Here is a 22,211-nt window from a genome sequence, read left to right as displayed (position 1 = left end):
GAGATAGTGTATTATTTGTTTATTTATTTACTGTTGCTACCAGAAGTAGATAATTCCTTTAATATTTGTTGACCCATTGAAATCTCCAATTTAGGAAAGTAAAGAAAAAAGTAATTTCTTAATCATGCTCTTTATAGGTTATCGTACTTGAACGTTTATGACTTTCATACCTTTTATTGTTTGGGACACCATATAAGTAGAGACATATAGGAAAACATGTTTTCTGAATTGCAAACTAGTCTGCTGTGTAGCAGTGATGAGAGCCCGGTTTTGTCTCCTGTGCAGCTGCACAGCGCGGTGGCAGAGATGGAGAGGGAGAAGTTTGACCTTCAGAAGCGGCACACAGAGAGCATCCAGGAGCTGCTGGAGGACACCAACGCCCGGCTGCGCAGGATGGAGGGCGAGTACATGGCGCAGACCCAGGCCACGGCAAGTCCTTTCTCTCTTCCTGCCATTGTTGGACAGTCCTCTCTCTCCGCCTGCTTCCCTGATGTGTGCTGTGAGTGAGTGAGATAGAGTCAGGAGAAATCCCTTCACTTTCCATAGACACAGGCTGATTCCCATGCGCCTGCTTCCCTGATGTGTGCTGTGCGTGAGTGAGATGCAGAGTCAGGAGAAAGCCCTTCACTTTCCATAGACACAGGCTGATTCCCATGCGCCTGCTTTCCTGATGTGTGCTGTGCGTGAGTGAGATGCAGAGTCAGGAGAAAGCCCTTCACTTTCCATAGGCACAGGCTGATGTGTGACAGTGGACAGGCTCTTGAAGTGGCTGTGGATTTCACTCTGGATCCTTTGAGGCCCCGCTTCGCTTAACCCTCAAAAACCTTTACAGATTTTTCTTCTTGTTTTTTCGCTGACTTTCCGCCTAGAGAAAATTTTTTTCTTTCATTCTTTTTGTTTTATTCTTTTTAAACTGAAGACTTGTTTTTCTGAAAAGATTTAATACTAGTACGAAGGAAAGAAGATGGGGAGATAGGAGTAGAGTGACCACTTTAAGACCAATCTCAGTAGACTAGACCATCCTTGGGCAAACTACGGCCCGCAGGCCGGATCTGGCTGTTCTATCCGGTTCTCTTGCTCTCCCCTCCGCTCCTTTACTTTGAATTTATATTAGTTCACACAAACACTCCATCCATGCTTTTGTTCCGGCCCTCCGGTCCAGTTTAAGAACCCATTGTGGCCCTCGAGTCAAAAAGTTTGCCCACCCCTGGACTAGACAGTTATCACGTGGGTAAACCCCCGAAGTTGCCTTCCTGTTAGGACACAGAAGGAGGTCACACACACAGCAGAGACATCAGGGAGGATTCAGGGTCCCTGAAGAGCCTCCTCACAGAGCACCTGGTGGCAGAGGAGCGGACTGAGGGAAGGAGGGCGTGTCCCAGCCTTTTAGAAGCCCAGCTGACTTCCTGAGGCACACAAGCCTGGAACACAGACCAGGGTGCCTCACATCCAAGGCAAGTGTGCCTCACCAACCTTGTTCCTAACACATGACACTACCGGTGGGATGGCAGAGCCTGTGTCCTAGGCATGAACTCAGTCCTTCTGATCCACAGCCCACCAGCCCAGCTAGGCTGGTCCAAGTATGTCCTTGAACTGATAGCTGTGGAATCTGATCAAGAGTCAGTTTCCCAGGCATCTCTCAGAGACCCTGAGATCAGCTCTAGGGTCTGTCTCACAGAGTTAAAAAAGTGGGAAGCGGGGTCCACAGTGGGACAGGGAGACCACTTAGGAGGCTGCCGTAGTTGTCCAGGCAAAGGAGGTGGTGGCTTGGACCTGGGTGCCCACCTGGAGATGAGGACTGGCAAATGGTGACGCAGGTCAGTGAGATGGACAAGGCTGAAGGTACAGCAGGTCTATTGGGGAAAAATATCAAGAATTTATTTTCTGAATAATCAGCATAATGATGATATTCAAAGTCATGAACAAAAAACAAATTTATATCTGAAATATGTATTTGTCATCTTAACACCCTGAATTTTTAACAAATGTGAGTTAAATATATTAAGTAATATTACCAGTAGAGTTGTAATTTGTGGAACATGTGATTGCCTAAAATGCTTACTGCATTGTTATATATTATTTATTAAATAATAGGAAGAGAGTGATACCTTTCACAGTGGCATTTTTAATCTTTATGAAGTTGGGATGTAAAGAAAAGTGACACTTTGGAGCCAAGAGGTCACTGTCAGAAAAACTTCACTATTTTTAATGAAAGTTGAATTTCAAAATGAGCATGCAGACCTTGTCATTAGATAATAATAAATATAGAGGGAAATGGACAGAGTCTGTCAGCAGGACCGCATTTAGAAATCATCCAGACTAGACAGCCCTTGCTGAGCAGCTCCTGGTTAATAATTAAACAAGGTGGAGTTCAAGGCCAGGCTTCGGATGAAAGATGGGACTGTCACTGAGAATTAGGTTCTGAGTTTTGTGATTCGTCCAGGCTTTTTTCTTCTTTTGTTGTGTTTTGTTTGTTGTAAGCAGACACTGTGTAGGTTATTAGATTTATGACTTTGGGTATTGGCAGGGATTCTCTTGTGCAAAACTCATAGTTAAACATGTAAACAATGGATTTTAAAAACAATATTAGAACTATAAATATGAAAATTGTAGCAAAGTTATTAGATACTTGGGGGGTGAAGGCTGGAAAACATCAGGCTTTACCTCTCTCAGGCTTGGACACATAAAAGTCTGTGATGGGGCTTCATTGAGACTTATTTTGGCTTGCTTAGTAGAGTTCTCTATCTTTTTCTGTTTCATGGGTTTCCGCTGGCAATTTTGTGAAATCTATTCAGCCCTTCCCAGAATAATACTTTTAAATTTAATAAAATAGATAATATTACAAAGAAAAGAAATTATATTGAGTTATAGTTGTCAAAATGTTAATAAAAATTATGATAGAACACTAGAGGTACTTCTAAATGAATGCAGTATATATCAAGATTTAGTAGTGGGCCTGTTAACTCTTGGAATCTGTGAATAGTATTGAGAATAAACAATATTAGTCGTTACCTAACACTGGAATGGGCTATACAAATATCTGTGATTATTGGTCATAGATATTGCTAATGATGCCTTGGTTTGTTGATTAGATATACCGAAGGGATGTGCTGAAGGCCAGGTAAGGCAGTGAAAATAAAGATGAGCTCTCTTTTCCCATTCAAATTTCCACCTTAGAAAGTGTCAAAAGGCCTTTGGCACCTGAAATATTTTGTTAACCATTCTTAACTATTATTGTTAGTAGTGACATCAGTAATCTGTAACTAATCTAGTGTCTGATATAGCTAGACTTTGTCATTTTATAGTCGTCACCACATTTCTTCTCCCAACCTCATATTTAGAAAAAGAACACTGTAATAGCGGCAGTTCATCATTTTGAATAAGGTGACCATTTTAAAGATAGACTTTGTTTTGTAGAGCAGTTTTTAGATCTACAGAACATTTGAGAAGGTAGTACAGAGAGTTCCTATATACTTCACACCCAATACCTCCTCGTAGAAACAGCTGGCATTATTTTGGTACATTTGTTACAATAAATCCATCAAGGTGGATAAAGTCCATAGTTTATTCAGTTTTTTGGTTTTTTTTGTGTGTTTTTTTTTTAGTTTTTACTAAATTTTTTTTTTTTTTTCTTTTCTTGGATCTCATGCAGGATATCACATTAAATTTAGTGTTCATGTCTTCTTAGGTTGACACAGTTCCTCAGCTTTCCCTGTTTTCATGACTGTGACAATTTGAGGAGTACTGGTCGATTGTAGAATGCCCCTCTGTTGGATTTTGTCTCATGTTTTTCTCATGATTACACTGGGGTTATGGGTTGAGGCAGTGAGATCACAAGATTAAGTGCTCATCTCATCACATCATATCAAGGGTACATACTGTTAATGACTTACACTGTTATATTATCCTTGATCACCTGGCTGAAGTAGTATTGGTTAGACCTTCCACTGTAAAGTTACTCCCTACTTTTCCATATTGTCTTCTTTGGAAGGAAGTTCCTGTGTGCAGCCCATGCTTAACAAGTGGGGGATTCTGCTTTCCGTACTTAGGGGTTAAGTTTCTACGTAAGTTATTTGGAGTCTTTCTACATGGGAGATTTGTCTCTTCTCTCCCATTTGTTCAGTCATTTGTTTATATCAGTATAAACACATGGATATTTTTTATTTTATACTCTGGATTATAATGCAATACTACTTTATTTTGCTGCTCAAATTGTTCCAGTATTGGACATTGAGAACTCTTTTGTTAGGCTCCTATACCCCTTTGACATACCCCATTGATGGGGATCATATGGAGAATGGTATTAGAAACTAAGATCTATGTGGTAGGTATGCTCATTACTGGTGGGGTGACATTTTTTTATGCCCTCTAACCGGACAAAGCAAGGGAGTATATGTGAATTATTAACCTGAGTGCCTATGCATATCTATAACCAGTTCTGTGTAACCATCTGTATCTACATTAAATTAAACATAATTTCTTACTGATTTATATAACTCTCCTCCATTACCACATGGATTATTCCAGCCTTCTCCCTTTGTGCATATGTAAATTCTCAATCCAATCATGGAAACTTGGCTTCTACCGCTTTTCATCCATTTACTTAATTGTTCAGTTCCAGTACATGTGTATGCCAGTGCCAGAGTTGTTAATCCATACTCCCATGGGAACCAACTTTGTCAACTAGAGCACCGGTCGCCAACCTTTCGGACCTCACGGACTACCAGTGGGCTGCGGACCACCAGTTGGTGACTGCTGAACTACAATACAGTGTTATGGACACTTCCTTTTGCCTTTGTTCTTAGAGACTCCACTCATTTCAAAATTGCTTAGGTCATCACCTTTCCCCCATTCCTTCAATGAGGTTTTTTTCTTCATATACTTTTAATATAACTGGATTGTCTTATCACAGTCTGCATTTTTTCCTTGGATACCCCAAACTCCAAATTATTTTTTATTTGCACAAAATAGGATTCTTTTTATACTTAAAATTCTTTGGGTTTTGACAAATATATCTTGTCATACATCCATGATTATAGTATCATATATAATACTAGAGGCCCAGTGCATGAAATTCGTGCATGGTGGGTGTGTCCCTCAGCCCAGCCTGTACCCTCTCAAATCTGGGACCCCTCGAGGGATGTCCGACTGCCCGTTTAGGCCCGATCCTACTGGGATTGGGCCTAAACGGGCAGTCAGACATCCCTCTCACAATCCAGGACTGCTGGTTCCCAACTGCTCACCTGCCTGCCTTCCTGATTGCCCCTACTGCTTCTGCCTGCCAGCCTGATCACCCCTAACCACTCCCCTGCCAGCCTAATTGATGCCTAACTGTTCCCCTGCCAGCCTGTTTGCCCCTAACTGCCCTCCCCTGCAGGCCTGGTCACCCCTAACTGCCCTCCCCTGCAGGCCTGGGTCCCCCCAACTTCCCTCCTCTGCCGGCCTAGTCACCCCTAACTGCCCTCCCCTGCAGGCTTGATTGCCCCCAACTGCCCTCCCTTGCAGGCCTGGTCCCTCCCAGCTGCCCTCCCCTGCTGGCCTGATCGCCCACAACTGCCCTCCCCTACTGGCCTGATCCCTCCCAACTGCCCTCCCTTGCTGGCCATCTTCTGTCCACATGGGGGCAGCCATCTTTGACCACATGGGGGCAGCCATCTTGTGTGTTGGAGTGATGGTCAATTTGCATATTGCTCTTTTATTAGATAGGATTATTAGATAGGATAGAGGACTGGTGCTCGGGTAGGGGGCAGCTGGTTTTCCCTGAAGGATGTCCCAGATCAGGGTGGGGGTTCCCTTGGGGTGTGGGGTGGCCTGGGCAAGGGGCCTGTGGTGGTTTGCAGGCCAGCCACGTCCCCCGGCAATCCAAGCAGAGGCCCTGGTATCTGGGATTTATTTATATTCTATAATTGAAACTTTGTAGCCTTGAGCCGAGGCCTGGGCCGGCCAGGAACTTGGCTTCCTCCATCACTGGGGAAACCCAAGCCTCCTGCTTGCTCCGTGGCCGCAGCCATTTTTGTTGGGATTTATTTATCTTCTATAATTGAAACTTTGTAGCCTTGAGCAGAGGCCTGGGCCGGCCAGGGTGTGCAGGAAGCTTGGCTTCCTCCATCGCTGAGGAAACCCAAGCCTCCTGCTTGCTCCGTGGCTGCAGCCATCTTGGTTGGGTTAATTTGCATACTTGCTCCTGATTGGCTTGTGGGTGTAGTGGAAGTACGGTCAATTTGCACATTACTCTTTTATTAGATAGGATTTTTAATGTTCTAAAAGTCACCAGTGTTTCACCCTGTTTATCCCTTGCCCCTCTCTCTAGAATCCCTGGCCTCATTGATCTTTTGTACTGACTGTGTAGTTTCATATTTTCCAAAATGTCGTATGATTGGAATCATACAGTATGTAGCCTTTTCGGACTGGCTTCTTTTATTAATCAATTATACATTTATGATTTCTTTTTTTTTTAATTTAATAAATCTTTATTGTTCAGATTATTACAATTGTTTCTCCTTTTTCCCCCCATAGCTCCCCTCCACCTGGTTCCCACCCCACACTTTGCCCTTACCTCCCCCCACACTGTCCTCATCCATAGGTGTACGATTTTTGTCCAGTCTCTTCTTGCACCCCCCATACCCCTTTCCCCCTGAGAATTATCAGTCCACTCCCTTTCTATGCCCCTGATTTTATTATATTCACCAGTTTATTCTGTTCCTCAAATTTTTAATGCACTTGATTTTTAGGTTCACTTGTTGATAGATATGTATTTGTTGTTCATAATTTTTATCTTTACTTTTTTCTTCTTCCTCCTCTTAAAGAATACCTTTCAGCATTTCATATAATACTGGTTTGGTGGTGATGAACTCCTTTAGCTTTTTCTTATCTGTGAAGCTCTTTATCTGACCTTCCATTCTGAATAATAGCTTTGCTGGGTAGAGTAGTCTTGGTTGTAGGTTCTTGCTGTTCATCACTTTGAATATTTCTTGCCACTCCTGCCTGGCCTGCATAGTTTCTGTTGAGAAATCAGCTGACAGTCGTATGGGTGCTCCCTTGTAGGTAATTAACTGTTTTTCTCTTGCTGCTTTTAATATTCACTCTTAGTCTTTTGCTCTTGGCATTTTAATTATGATGTGTCTTGGTGTGGTCCTCTTTGGATTCCTTTTGTTTGGGGTTCTGTGCGCTTCCTGGACTTGTAAGTCTATTTCTTTCACCAGGTCGGGGAAGTTTTCTGTCATTATTTCTTCCAATAGTTTTTCAGTATCTTGCTCTTTCTCTTCTTCTGGCACCCCCATAATTCTGATGTTGGTACGCTTAAAGTTGTCCCAGAGGCTTCTTACACTATCTTCAACTTTTTGAATTCTTTTTTCTTTTTTTTGCTTTTCTGGTTGAGTGTTTTTTGCTTCTTTGTATTTCAAATCTTTGACTTGATTCTTGCGTTCCTCTAGTTTGCTGTTGGGTCTCTGTATAATATTTTTTATTTCAGTCAGTGTATGTTTAATTTCTAGTTGGTCCTTTTTCATATCTTTGAGGGTCTCGTTATATTTATTGGCCTTTTCTAGGATATTCTTGAAGAGCCTTATAACCGTGGTTTTGAATTCTATATCCAGTCGTTTGTTTTCCTCCATTTCTTTCGTTTGTGATCTGTTTCTTCATCTCCCCATTTTTCACTGCTTTGCTGAGTTGGTAGAGTAGCTTTGTGTGCTAGGTTTCCTATATGGCCCAGTGGGTCTGCCTCCCCAGTTAACCTGAGGTGGACACTTCTTGGTGCACCCCTTTGTGGACTGTGTACAGCCTTGTTGTAGTTAAGTCTTGATTGTTGTTGGTATCACGGGGAGGAATTGACCTGCAGGCCAGTTGGCTGTGAGGATCAGCTGTATCTATGCTGGGAGAAATTCGGTGCTGGAGACAGCCTTATAGGATTAGCCTTGCCAGATTGCAAAAGCCTTTGTGCTCAGCTTGGAAGGGGCAGAGTCTCAGGGCGGAGCAGACAGTCTTGGCTTCCTGTCAGCCCTGCCCTTGGGCACGTCTCCAGACCTCTGCCTTCCGAGGTTCCCGAGTTTCCGCCTTACAGTCCAGATTTCCCCGGTAAGAGCGTGGGTCCCCAGGGGCTCGCCCGGATCTGTGGTTCAGTGCAGTCAGTAGCCTCTGACTCCCCTCCGCCAGGGATAGCCCATGGCAACCTCCACAGTCAGTCTTTGTGTGCACTCACGCCTCCAGACCCCTGCCCCTGCCACCGCGGCTCCCTTGAGTCTCCGAGTCTCTGTGTGCCTTTCTCTCCACCCGACAGTCCAAACTCCCCCTGTATGAGCCTGGGTCCACAGGGTTTCGCCCGAAACTGAGGTTCACTGCAGTCGGAACTGGGGTTCAGTGCAGTCGGGGGCTTCTTTCCCCCTTCCGCCAGAGAAAGCCAGCCAGGCACTCCACCGCCCTTCCTCTCTGTGCACGTGTGTCTCCCTACCTCAGCTCTTTGCCGCTCCTTCTCCCTGAGATTTCCTCTTTCCTTCTAGTTGTAGAATTTCCACTCAGCCAGCTTTCCTGTGGTTCTGGATGGTGTCCATTCTATCTTTTAGTTTAATAAATCTATGATATGATTATGATACATCTGAAATTGTTGGGCGGGGCAGCAGTTTAGGTGCTTACCTATGCCGCCATCTTAGTTTCTCTCTCTCGGGCCATCTCTCACATTTATGATTTCTTGATGTCTTTTGTGGCTTGATAGCTCATTTTTTTTTTTATCGCTGAATAATATTCAATTATATGATATACCATAGTTTGTTTATCCATTTACCTATTGAAGAAGTACATCTTCGTTGTGTCCAGTTTTTTGAAATTATGCATAAAGCTGTTCTAAACATTTACATCCAGGCTTTTGCTATCATGACTCTGCATTTTCACTACGGGAAGTACAACCTAAATAAATAAGTGCATGTATGTACCATAAAACATGTATGAAAGTGTCCATAGCAACATTAGTTTTAACAGCCAAACACTGAAAACAACCCATCAATAAAATGGATAAGTGATTTTTGGTTATTTGCACAATGGACTACTGTATATATAGCCTTAAAAAGTTTAAATTACTGCTATTCGCCATGACATGGATGAATCTCACAGACATATAATGAGCATGATGAAGCCTGACCCAAAAGAGTCCATACTCGAATTTCATTTACAGAAAGTTCAACAAGAGACAAGGTTACTTTTTTTGTGATCGAAGTCAGAATAATGGTTACCTTTTGTAGATAATGACCAATCAGGCTTCAGAGCAGCTGGTGATGTTTACATCTTGTAGTGGCTCATGGCTGTTTTACAATTTGTAAAAAATTATAAAAATACATAGTGAAGATTTGTGCATCTTTTTGTATGTATGTCATATTTCAAGAAGTTTATGAAATAAGATAAAATGTATTGGTACTTTTGCCATGGAAGTTGAACTTTGGATTCCCAATAGTTGCCAAATACTAACCCTTTCTAATTTTTGACTCTTACAAGATTTCAAACAAAGTTTGTATGTAAGACGCCCTACATTTCTTAATCTATCTATTGGTTGTATAACTGAAGGCCTGTCGGATATTTTACAATTCCAATTACTTCTTGAAAATCATGTCTATATTTCCTACAAAAATAATACCCTTTTCTAAACTTTCTCTTAATTCTCAATGTGCCAATTCTCTTGGCATATTAGGTTTTGAACCTGGAAAATCTATGATTTTTGCCACTTCTCATTTCCTTCACTTAGTATTTTACTTAATCACGTTGTTTGTTTCTCTGAACATTTTCTTGGATCTGCTCTCTTTCCCTTCTGTTTCCACAGCTACCACTTGTGTCCAGGCCATTGTTGCCGCATTCCGGGACTCTCCCGGTAACCTTCCAGTAGCTCTCCCTGTCTCTTCTTGTTTCAGATCTCACAAATGATATTTGTCCCATTTTCCCATAACCAAGAACTTGAATTACTAATCTAATGCCAATTTTAACTACTGCTTACAAGCCATGTCCACTCAAGAACTCCAACCTAGTCTTCCGAGTGCTACCTTTGAGTTCACAATGTGGGAACACAGTCTCTGTGCCCAAGGTAATGTTCGTCACTGACTGTACAGTTGCTGCTCCTTCTCTGATTCTGTTGTTACTTACCCTGAACTTCCCTTCTACACTGTCTGTCACAGCCTGAAATATGTTTCTGTGTCAGTATCTTATTTTCTGAATAATTTTTTACCCCATTTTGAGGCCTCCACTATTTTTATATCTCTTTGTTCTTTGTATTCAATTTTAAAAAGGTTATTTTGACCAAATGTTGTTGTCCTTAAGGTATTTCATATATGTCTATAGGCTTTCCCTCGACAGTATGTTTTAATTTTTTAAAATGTTCTTTGTGCCGTCTTTATTTTGTATAAGACAATATATTTAGGAAGCATGGAGAGTTGGAATGTATGTTTGGAAATTGACGCCATCTTTTGAAAGGAGCCCCTCAAGCAGAGGGATCGTTAGGAAAGAGGCAGAATAAACGGGATGTACAGAGAAGAAATCTGAGCATCAGATATGTGTCGGGCTCTGAGCTAGGAATTGTATGTATTTTAAAAATAAATTTATATATCATGTTTTTAAGTTAGATATAATTTCTCAGATTTGGAAGCTCTTGCACCAAAATTTAAATTATGTTCCTAATTCATACCATAATGAAGAAAGGTCAATAAGAAGTTGGGATCATAATATTATGTAATGCTTAAACTTTACTTAAATGTTTACCTTAGAAAGAGTATGAAAATAATACTGATTGGAACATCATCCTAACCTTTTCTAACTACTCACACTTACTGGAAATGCAATTGTTAAATGAAAATAGTTAATATTTTGTAATGTATATAAATATTGAATCATTGTGATGTATCCCTGAAATAAATAGAATAGTGTATCAATTATACTTCAATAAAAAAATCAGTTCTTTTAGCTAATGCTTGCTTATCCTAATTTTACATGGAGTACATAGTCATAAACACCTGTATTTAGTTCTATAAAGATGAAAAATTCAAAATAACAAATATCAAATAATAGGGAAATGATTTTAATTATGTGATAATTTTGAAGACTGGAAAAATGAAGTGTCTTTGATAAAATAGTGAGTAAAAATAAAACAAAAGAAAATTATGTTCACTAACATTGCAGCTGTCTAAAAATATTCCTATACACTTATATGATAATGTAACATAACTCCTATATTAAAATATTTGGGCTATGAATTACCTTTTAAAAGTATTATTACATTGCTTTTATAATTTAAAAAAGTTTCTAAAACTTCAAATGAGCAAAAACACTGCTAAGTGCTCAGCTAACAATATAAACTTCTTAAGTTGCATGAAGAAGATGTAACCTTCCTGAGGATAGGGACTTCAGTAAAATTTGTTGAATGAATGAATGAATGGCTAAAAGCATATAAACATCATGATCTTTTATGGTAGAAAGCATTTTCTAAAGACTTGGTTAACTTAGAGGTTGGTTTAATTTTTTATGATATGATTATGATACATCTGTTTTCTGTATTCTTATCTCTAATAGGGTACTTATTTTCCCAGGCTACTCAATGATACTGAAGTGTTACAAAGTTATTCAGAGGCTTTTTTAACAATGACCTATTCTTTTAGAACCAGATGGTCAAAGAACTGGAGTCCCGTGTCCAGCAGCTGACTGGAGAAGCAGAGAACAGTAACTTACAGAAGCAGAAATTAATTCAAGAAAAATTGGAACTTGAGAGATGTTACCAAATAACATGTAGTGAGTTGCAAGAAGTAAAGGCAAGGTATTGTCTGAAGTCAGATATCTCCCAGGTGTGGCTGTAAAGTACTCATATCAACTCTGTAAAGTATATGCCAAAATTAATCACCTTGTACATTAACCTTGGGAGGTTTCTAACGTAAACACTGCCATTTGTTTATTTTTTTAAAGTCCCACTTAACATAAGAAGCATAAAAAAGTTTATAAAAATGTGGATAATTATTTGATATACTAAAAGATAATACATTTGGATTTGGTTGACTAAAAATTCCATTCTAGGAATTGATTTCAAATATATTGGGAGTATATTTTATTCTCTTATTATTTTTAGGCACAATACACTGCATAAAGAGAAAGATCATCTTATGAACGATTATGAGCAAAGCGTGAAGCTATTACAAAACAAGTATGATGCTGATATAAACTTTCTGAAAAAGGAGCACACACTTTCAGCTTCTAAGGTATTATATATATGCTGGTATATATACATACAAAGTAATTTACTTTACATGTATATATCATACAAAGTAGCTTTACTTATCCTGTAGCCATAGGTAACCATGTAGAAGCTATTTAGCATTGGAAATTAATCTCTCCTTTGCTTTATTCTTGAAATTACTAAAGTAATATTTATTGGCATTTAAAATACTAATACTAAATGTCTAATATATAACATGACATAATATTTAATAAACTGTATTCTGCCATAATAAGCTAACCCTTGTACCTACATTTTTATAAAAGAAAACATAAAAATCTGAGAAGAAATGCTCACTTGTGTTAATAATACATTTTTAGCGTGAATATATGCATTATTATTATTATTTTGACATCTTGGTTATGCTTTAGTTCTCTTAACATCTTATGCACACGTGTGAGCCCACAGATACCCCGCTGGCACTCACACATGTTGTGTCCAAGAATGGACACTTTCTGCAAAGAGAATACCAAAGCTTTAATTCTCAGGTAGTCAGTTATGTGGTATGTTATGAACTGAATGTTCCAGTGGACTTGGTTTTAAAATTTGAAAAGTTTTCTGTAAAACTATTTTTCTGTAAAACCATCTATTTCTTCATTACTATTATATTTACATAACTTTAAATACTGAACAGAATTTAATATATATTTTTACTTTAAAAGATGATTTTTTTTTAATTTTTAAAAAACATTTTAAATTCAGATTTACAGATCATTTTAATTTTTTAAAATTTCTTTATTAAGATGTTACATATGTGTCCTTATTCCCCTATTACACCTCCATCTCCCCCACTCATGCCCTCACCCCCCTGTTGTCTGTGTCCATTGGTTAGGCTTATATGCATACATATAAGTCTTTTGGTAGATCATTTTAATTTTGAGTGAACCTTCAAGGTGGAAAAGGTAAATTTATTCAACTAGGAATTGTGAAATGGTACAATTTTTTTTTAATTTTTATTCTTAAAATCCTTCTAGGCCTCTGGTACAATTAAAGAATTAGAACAGAACATCTGTCAATTAAAACTGCAGTTACAGGAATCAGAACTTCAAAGAAAGCAACAACTACAGGTGGGTCTTGTATTTGTTCACAGAACAATGGCTAAAACTCACCTTTAACTTCACTGTTGAAAGTATTACAGATGTGCTCCTTTTACCCCCCATTGACTCCCTCCACCCTCACTTTCCTTTTTCTTGATTTATATGTACAAATTAGAGTTTTAAAAAACTCCTTAAAAATGTAAGTAGCTATTTCTAAGTCTTTTATTGCACATTGTATCATTTTTTTCATCTTATTTATCTTACTTCTTTTAACAAAAGTAGATGCTAATGGGACATAGAAAATAAAGAATAGTTTTCATTTGAATAATCTTTCTTTTGAAATTAAATTTAAAAATAAATTTTATTTAAATATATTCTTTTATTTTTATTTATGTATTTACATATAATTGACATACAATATCTTATTAGTTCCAGGTATACATCATAGTGATTTGATATTTAGATACATTAGGAGATGATTCCTACCATAAGTCTGCTTACCATCTGTCACCATGCAAAGTTATACACTACTAGAGGCCTGGTGCACAAATTCATGCACCATTGGGGTCCCTCGGCCTGGCCTGTGCCCTCTCACAATCCGGGACCCCTTGGGGGATGTTGGACTTCCAGTTTCAGCCCAATCCCGACAGACCAGGCTGAGGGACCCCCACTGGTGCACAAATCTGTGCGCCAGGCCTCTAGTATACATATAAGATCTTTAGTTAATCTCTTCCTTCCCTCCTCCCACCCCATTTCCTTCTGAGATTCATCAGTCTGTTCCATGTTTTCATGCCTGTGCATTGAACGTCTGTCCCTTGGTGGTCAGTGCGCATCATAGCTACTGGTTGAATGGTCGAACGGTCGAACGGTTGCTTAGGCTTTTATATATATAGAGTATTGACTATATTCCCAATACTGTATATTACATCTTCATGACTTATTTATTTTATAATTGGAAGTTTGTAGTGCCTCTTAATTCCCTTATCTTCATCTATTTTGTCCATTCCCCATCCCTGTTCCCCTTTGGTAACTACTAAATATCAAATTGGTGTCTAAATACCAAATCACTATGATGTATACCTGGAACTAATAAGATATTGTTTCCTGTATCTATGAGTCTTTCTGTTTTCTTTTAGTTGTTCATTTGTTTTGTTTTTTAGATTTTGCATGTAAGTGAAATCATATGGTATTTGTCTTTCTCTGACTTATTTCACTTCGCATAATACCCTCTAGGTACTAAGAATAATTTTCTCCCTTTGTGTTATCTGCCAATTCTCATGCTTCCTTTCTCTCTTTCTCTCTCATTTTCTCCCCCTTCCCCTCCCCCTCTACCCCCCTTCTCCTTCCCCCTCTCCCTCTCCCTCTCTCTCTCTCCTATTAGATTTTTCTTTTCCCCCTCATGGTCAAAAAATGCCAGGAACTAGTATATAGTACAACTTCAAGTTTATTAATTTCTGTATTAATTCAGTTGGTCATTATAGGTAATCTCTTAATCCTAAGGGCCAGAAAGCTTCTCTTCTGTAAAATATGTACTTTTAAGAGTAATAATATCTTTAGATAACTAAGGTTTTATGACCTCTAATATAAAGCTAATCATATTTCTGTTTAGAAAATTGGACTGGTAGGGTGCTCTTACTAATACGTGAAACTCAACGTTTGTCATCAAGTAGATTTATTTATTTCATTAGATTACTAATTTTATTAATTCTAGTAGCAATTTGAAGTATAATAAAAATAAATATCATTCACAGGATCAAGAAAATGAATTTCAAATGGAGAAAAGTAATTTAAAACGCACCTATGAAAAAAAGGTAATATATTTTGTGAGAAGCTACATTTGAAATAGAAAATGAAGCAATTAAGAATGAAGGTTGATTTTTATAAAGACATGCATTCTAGCTCTTAAAGAATAATTTATTCTAAGTTTATTTCAGCTAGTCAGTAATCAAATTTTGCTTTTTTATTTTTTATGTTTATAAACAGCTTCAGTTCTATTATTAGTTATATCAACTTTAAAATACCACTTGTATATTTAATGGTCAAAGAGTAAAATTATGTTTTCTTTTTTTAAAAAGATATTTTATTGATTTTTTACAGAGAGGAAGGGAGAGGGATAGAGAGTTAGAAACATCGATGAGAGAGAAACATCGATCAGCTACCTCCTGCACACTCCCTACTGGGTATGTGCCCACAACCAAGGTACATGCTCTTGACTGGAATTGAACCTGGGACCCTTGAGTCCGCAGGCCGATGCTCTATCTACTGAGCCAAACCGGTTAGGGCTAAAATTATATTTTCTATCACTTAAAAAATGTGATACAGTTGATGGGAGTCTTTGCATTTTATTGTATCATACATATACTAAGAACTCTAAATATTTAACCAAAGAATATAAAACAATGAAAGAGTTGTCTACTAAAAAGTTGATTAGTGATTGTTTCTTGTCAATTAGAATAATGAATATTTCTCCTGAAATAAGCTGGTATTCTTGTCATCAGTAATAACTGGGGTTCTTTGACATACTATTAACATCTTCAGCAATAAAGTACAGAATTAAGTTTGTGACTTAACTTTGGTTTTTAAAAAATATATTTTTTATTGATTTTAGAGAGAGGAAGGGAGAGGGATAGAGAGATAGAAACATCCATGAGAGAGAAACATTGAGCAGCTGTGTCCTGCATGCCCTTTCGTGGGGATTGAGCCCACAACCCAGGCATGTACTCTGACCAGGAATCGAACCGTGACCTCTTGGTTCATGGTCTGACACTCAACCACTGAGCCACACCAGCTAGGCCAGTGGTCGGCAAACTGCGGCTCGCAAGCCACATGTGGCTTGCAAGCCGCGGTTTGCCGCTCTGTTGACTAATGAGTTTGCCGACCACTGACCTAGACTCTCGATTCCAATAATTACAGGCTGTTGTTGTTCCTTGTGATTAAGCCCCTTTCCCAGTGGTCGGCAAACTCATTAGTCAACGGAGTGGCAAACTGCGGCTCGCGAGCTGCATGTGGCTCGCAAGCCGCAGTTTGCCAACCACTGAGCTAGGCTAACTTCAGTTTTGAATTTCTTGTTTGCTATATAACATAGAAAGTAAAAGAGTAGTTGAAATAGCAAAGATTTTGTTGCTGCTTTTGTAATGATTTATTGTTCTAACATATAGCAAATTAAGCCATTTGTAAAATACACACATAAAAGAAAATGCAAAAAAGGTCAACCCTTCAACTAATTAAAAATACATACAAATGAAAATTAAACAGATTCTATAGCACAAAATTCTTAAAAAACTGTAATATCACATCTTATGTACCCATATAGTCACTCAACAGATATTCATTCAATGCTTTCATTGGTGAATATCATACTAGGGACTGGGAGAGGGTAGAGGATTAATTAGGCATAGACTCTGTTCTCTAGGAGCTTACTGTCTAGGAAGAAGAATGTTTCTGTCATTTGGAAAAGTGTATATTTCCATGGACATGTATTGGTCTGAATATGTGCTCTTTAAAATTATAATAAATTTTCTTATTGCTGAAGTTTTTTTTTTTCTTTCTTGCTGCAGTTTGAATACAACTCAATGAAAGATCTTAAGTGTGCTTTATGTCTACAAAATGGCATCTGAACAGGAGAGGGAAATATTGCTTTCAGTAAGATGTAGAATTTTTCCATTTCTGCTGTTGATCCATGCAGCTTCATACACATTTTACTTACCAAAAGAAGGCTTGCATTCTGAGAAGACTCGCTCCCCATGTAGAAGGAACCACATCCTCTGGGTGTGCTTTTTAGTCCATTGTTCATTCTCTGGACAGATAGCTGGCTTCCCGTCCTTTAAGGAACACCTTCCTGGCCTCTTGCTCCTAGCCTCCCACTCTGGCTCTTCCTGAGAGATAGTATCTGTGTACCTGTGAGATAGAGAGCGGGCTGGGAGCCAGGAGAAAGGCATACACTAACTCATTTTAAAAGAATGTATTCCTATCCCAGACCCCTGTAAGTCCTACTGAGAGCTGTTAGATAGAGAGATAGAGCCAGAGTCTTTCTCCTACCACCACCTTTGCTCGGGGTCTATCTCACCCGCTAGGTGAACTAAAGTTACGGATCAGCCCCTCTGCCTGATGGACACAAACAAGAAACAGCATGAGAGAGCCCAGTTCATCCTTTGCAGTAACCTTCCAACTGTTCCTGTTCCCATTCACTGCAGGCAGCAGGCCGAACCCTTTCCATCAGGCGTCCTAGCTACAGCTCCCCCTTTCCACACGGTATCAACTGACCTAGCTTTTTATTATAACGGGACTAATTAAAGTGAATTAATTGTTTTACGTGTAAATAAGACATGTTTAGAACAATGGCGACCTCTAAAAGAAAAATAAGCTTATTTATGCATCTTGCATATGTTCCCACATTATTTATATTAGAAGAGAAAATGTTGCTCAGCATGTCCTCCTGTTTTTCAATTAATTCCATAATCTCCCCCTTTTAAATTGACATCTGCTCTTCTGTCTTTATTAAACCTGCTGTGATCTCAGCCCTTGAAGATTTGATGTCTTGCACCCCCCTCAGGGAATATCCTTTCTGATGCTCAAAGAGCTGACATAAATCTTCTGTAGCCCTGGACTGTGTAACTGGAGAGTGAAGTGGGATGTGTAGGGCTTTTGTTTGCTAGACAGTGTTACAGGTGGGACAGGTGTGCGCAGCCAATAACTTTGGGTATAAAACTCCATTCTGAGTATCTGTGCAGGAGGAGGAAATGCCATCTGAATGACACTATTTCCTCATGCCAATGAGAAAGCAGTGCGAGAGCGTAGCTTGTCTTTGAGGTAAGAGACACGGCATCCGATGTCGTCCCTAATTTAAGCACACACATTATCTCAGGCTCTTTATTGATCTCTGGTGGCTATCCCCTGCTCTTAAGATCTTTGAACATCAAACAAATAATAGGTAGTAAAACGCAATGTCATTGTTTGATGAAGTGTCCTAATCTGTTAAGTCAGGAAATGGTGAGGCTAAATGATTTTACTAGCAAGGAAACACCTGCCTCCGACAAATAACCCATTGCTTGTTTTCCAAGCAGGCACCAGAGAGTAAGAGATGGTGGTGTTTACCTAAAGAAGTTCATGCCGCAGATGTTAAGCATGGATATTCCAGAATGTGCTAGAATGGAAATATCTAGTTATAATAATTCTGATGTAACTCTCTAACAAGTGAAATATACAGTCTGATGGAGTTCAAAACCATGAAAAATAGTTATTCCAGCGTTTAGCGTGCATATAATACTTCTTTTAATTAGGTTAAAATAATTTAAGATTCCCACAGCTTTACACATAATAAATTGTATAGTGTTTTCTAACTACTACTGGCCTAACTTTCTTTACAAGGACACGTGCCTTGAGTGAAGTGTTTAGAAAGGAATTTGTGCAGTCAAATGATTTCTAGAAGCCCTGCAGCCCAGAACCTATTTTTCATGTTGGGGAGTAGAGGTTGGAGCAATGAAAAGGAGCAGTGGAGGGACCCCGCTAGTCGATGTGTGGGGGCAGCCACCGCTTCGTGCCCTTTGCTGTGCTGTGAGGTCTGCCACAGTTCCTCTGTTTCCTTATACGCAGCAGAATCCCTTTCTCATATACACAGGTACTCACTTCCTGCAGCCTTAAATTCTTAGGGTGGAAGGGAGTAAAATATACATTTGGTAAATGTGTTTATGGCTATTTAAATCTGAAATTATTTAAAACTTAAATTACTTAGAACAATCTCATGTTTGAGAATATATGCTGTATCCTTGACTTTGTGGTTTGGTTTTCATTATTTAAACTATTAAAATTCATTTTGGATATTAACAATGTATAGTGGGGGAAGGGTTACAAGCAAATTAATTCAAGCCTTATTCTTCACTGCTATTAGTACATTAAAAAGGACAGCTTTATCTCTGTTACCCACAACTATCTGAGACATGGGTAAAGGCTAGAAATTTATCCCAAAATGGCCCTTAAGTATATAATGCGAATATACTCAATTAAGAACAAACAAACAAACAAACAAATCCAGAACAGCCTTTGTTGGCTATTCTAGTGAGAGCCAGGTATTGGTTGTGCTGAGTGCTGGGGATATAAAATAAATGAGAAACAGCTTCTAGCTTTAAGGAACCCTGTGCTTTGACACATGTATGTATGACTCAGAGGGAAGGCTCTCCTTCTTCCATTCAGATAGGTCCGTTCCTGCCATAGAAGCAGTTCTATAGAAGCATAGATTAGATCAAGGTGCTTGAGTTAGGGCACTGGCCACGCATCAGGAAGTGGCCACCGAACACTGACAGAGGTTAAGAGTGAATTGTGAATGATAAAAAGCACTTGCAAGAATTCAGAATTCTTAGCAATTCAGGGGCCATTTTCTGAAAGGGCAGACAGTCCACCTAAGGGAATCACTGGATTGGGCATACTGTGATTTTGGGTATTCATAATGACCTTGAGTTTTCAAGAAAATGTTTGAGTATAGAGTATTTAATCTAAGCAGGTGATAATTTTTAACACTTGTTGAGCATTTTCTCAACATTTATGTTCTCAATGTTGTTCTAAGAGCTTTACCTGGAGTAACATTAACTCATCACAATTTCAATATACTCCCTGTTGTCCCCATTTCTCAGATGAGGCAGCTGAGGCACAGTGTGTTGAGTAACTTGTGGAGGTGTGGGGACACACCCGTGCAGTCTGACTCAGAGCTTGTACTCATAATCACCTTATAATTTTAGATTGAGTTTTCTCAAAAATGATTAATTTTTTGAAGTTTTCACTTAAAGGATTAAGTCTCAATTATGCTTTCATACAGAGTTCTGAGTCCCAGAAAACAATTGAACAGCCAATACAGGGGAAACCCCTCCTAGCCCAGCACATTGGAGGCACAGTCCCAGCGTGTAAAATAACAGTGACTCATCAGAGACTCTGATAGCGGCTCCTTGTTAGTTTCCCATGTACGTAATGTATTGTTCAGAGGACAGGGAGAAGTAGGCTGTGGGTGTGAAGAAAAACTCCTCCTCAGTAGAAACCCCAAACCCTCCTGGAGATTTCCTGGGAAGTGGATTTTAACCACAGCTCTGAGGAGGAGACCACACTGGGAGACATAATAGAAGCCCCCTGTAGTTGTCAAGCACCAAATCTTAACAGATGATACACTCTTCAAGAATGAGTAGGAGAAAAGCCAAAATGGGTCAAAGAATATAGGGTTTTTGAGTTAACTAGGTCTCTATCCAAACTATTATAAATAGCCAACTACAGGGACTTTTGGCTAGCACTGATTGAGAGTTTGGGAAGGTGTGTTTTTTTTTTGTTTGTTTTTTTTTTGTGTGTGTGTGTGTGTTTTGTTGGTTTTGTTCTTGTCATCCCTCTCCTATCCCCTTACCCAGCAATTGCACATTCAGCTCCACATGGGCTGGTAGCAGGTGAGTAGCTGGCTGGCATCTGCACCCCCCCTAAGTGACTTGAGTTTTCTTTCCTACCAGCTGCTCTGCACCCTCAATGGCTCTGTATATGTGGAAGCATGGCTGCTATTTACTCCTCCTGCTCCCTCCAGCTGTACCAGAGTTTCCTTCTCCTATTTTTAGACCCATTTACGTCCACATTGGGTATGCCTGTCTGCATCTGCATATGAAGAATTTTCTCTGAAGCAAAATTTTCATTTGTTATTATTACTCATGCTGCCAACCCACCTCCTCAAAGGATGCCACATTTAGGAAACAGATACTCATGGTGGGGACTTCCTCCCAAACTCAGTAAATAGTTATAGGAATCATTCCCAGCAGCAAAGACTGTTTCATCATCACCTGTAAAGACTGTTTCATCACCACCTGTGTGGGTTTGGGAGTACAGACACATTCTTATTTGCGTTCTTCTGAATCTTATGAGATTCCTTTCCTTTGGCTAATATGTAACTGTTTAGAAAATTCAAGTTATTCCTCTCTTTTGGAGTGTTTTACATGTCAGTTTATTTCACAGGAAATCCACATGCAGGGAGATTCAAACAGTTACTAACTTTGATCAGAAAAATGGTGTTGGAAATAGAGTATTAAAATAATTATATACTAAATGATAATGGTTAGTGCAATTTCTATTTTGAAATAGCAAATATAACTTTATGTTAAAATGGACTTAAGATTGCTGTGTCATTGTTTGTATTTCTCATGTGAGCAAACTTTCCTTGTCTTCTGATACATGTGCCACGTCTTGTCATGGCAGGTTCACGACTTGCAGAGTGAACTTGATAAAGAAAAAGAAGATACTCAAAAGAAAATCCATAAATTTGAGGAAGCTTTGAAGTGAGTAAAATTGTAATATATTTAATTTAAAAAATACTCTTAGCCCTACCTGGTTTGGCTCAGTGGAGAGAGCGTTGGCCTACGGACTGAAGGTCCCGGTTCGATTCTGGTTAAGGACATATGCCTGGGTTGCCAGCTCAATCCCTAGTTGCCGGCTCAATCTTTCATCATTGATGTTTCTGTCTCTCTCTCCCTCTTCCTTCCTCTATGAAATCAACACAAATATGTTTTTAAAAATACTCTTAGTCTAAATTGTGAGCCATATTAAATAGCACCTAGACACCATATTTTTATAATAGCCTTGCTGTGGTTTAGTTTGAGTCAACTTCCATCATGACTCTCTATTTTCAGAATTTTATTGCTAGCCAGTAATTTTTTTTTAAAAAAGGAAAAATCAGCTGTTTTTAGTGATAGGGATGTAAGAAAATAGAATGTAGTAGTTTTATATGCTTTCTTCTTAAATGAAAACAGATTTTTAAAAAACAGTAAGACTTAGGTCTTAGAACATGTGGAAATTCCTCTGTAGATTTTGGAGAAATGGGGGTAATGCAGTCTCCCAGTCATATCTGAAGATGAACTATGCAGGCATTGTTCAGGAAAGGCTCTGTCTCGTGATACCTGTTCAGTAAAAGGTAAACATGCACATTAAAA

At 38.9% G+C, this 22,211-nt stretch overlaps 1 protein-coding gene across 2 annotated transcripts in view; it reads left to right on the top strand.

The window, feature by feature from the left end:
- Positions 1 to 22,211, top strand: part of CEP112 (centrosomal protein 112) — a 329,147-nt gene that overhangs the window by 71,883 nt on the left and 235,053 nt on the right. For both annotated transcript variants that reach the window (XM_080679644.1, XM_080679645.1), the window contains 6 exons: positions 286 to 429; positions 11,625 to 11,779; positions 12,086 to 12,215; positions 13,207 to 13,299; positions 15,021 to 15,080; positions 21,481 to 21,560. In XM_080679644.1, coding sequence (XP_080535770.1) covers positions 286 to 429; positions 11,625 to 11,779; positions 12,086 to 12,215; positions 13,207 to 13,299; positions 15,021 to 15,080; positions 21,481 to 21,560 — 662 coding nt within the window. The remainder of the gene's footprint in view (positions 1 to 285; positions 430 to 11,624; positions 11,780 to 12,085; positions 12,216 to 13,206; positions 13,300 to 15,020; positions 15,081 to 21,480; positions 21,561 to 22,211) is intronic.

This window comes from Plecotus auritus, assembly GCF_963455305.1.
Source record: "Plecotus auritus genome assembly, chromosome: 7".
Classification (NCBI taxonomy): Eukaryota; Metazoa; Chordata; class Mammalia; order Chiroptera; family Vespertilionidae; genus Plecotus; species Plecotus auritus.
Note: the sequence above shows the minus strand (reverse complement) of the source record. Positions and strands in the feature narration are given on the sequence as shown.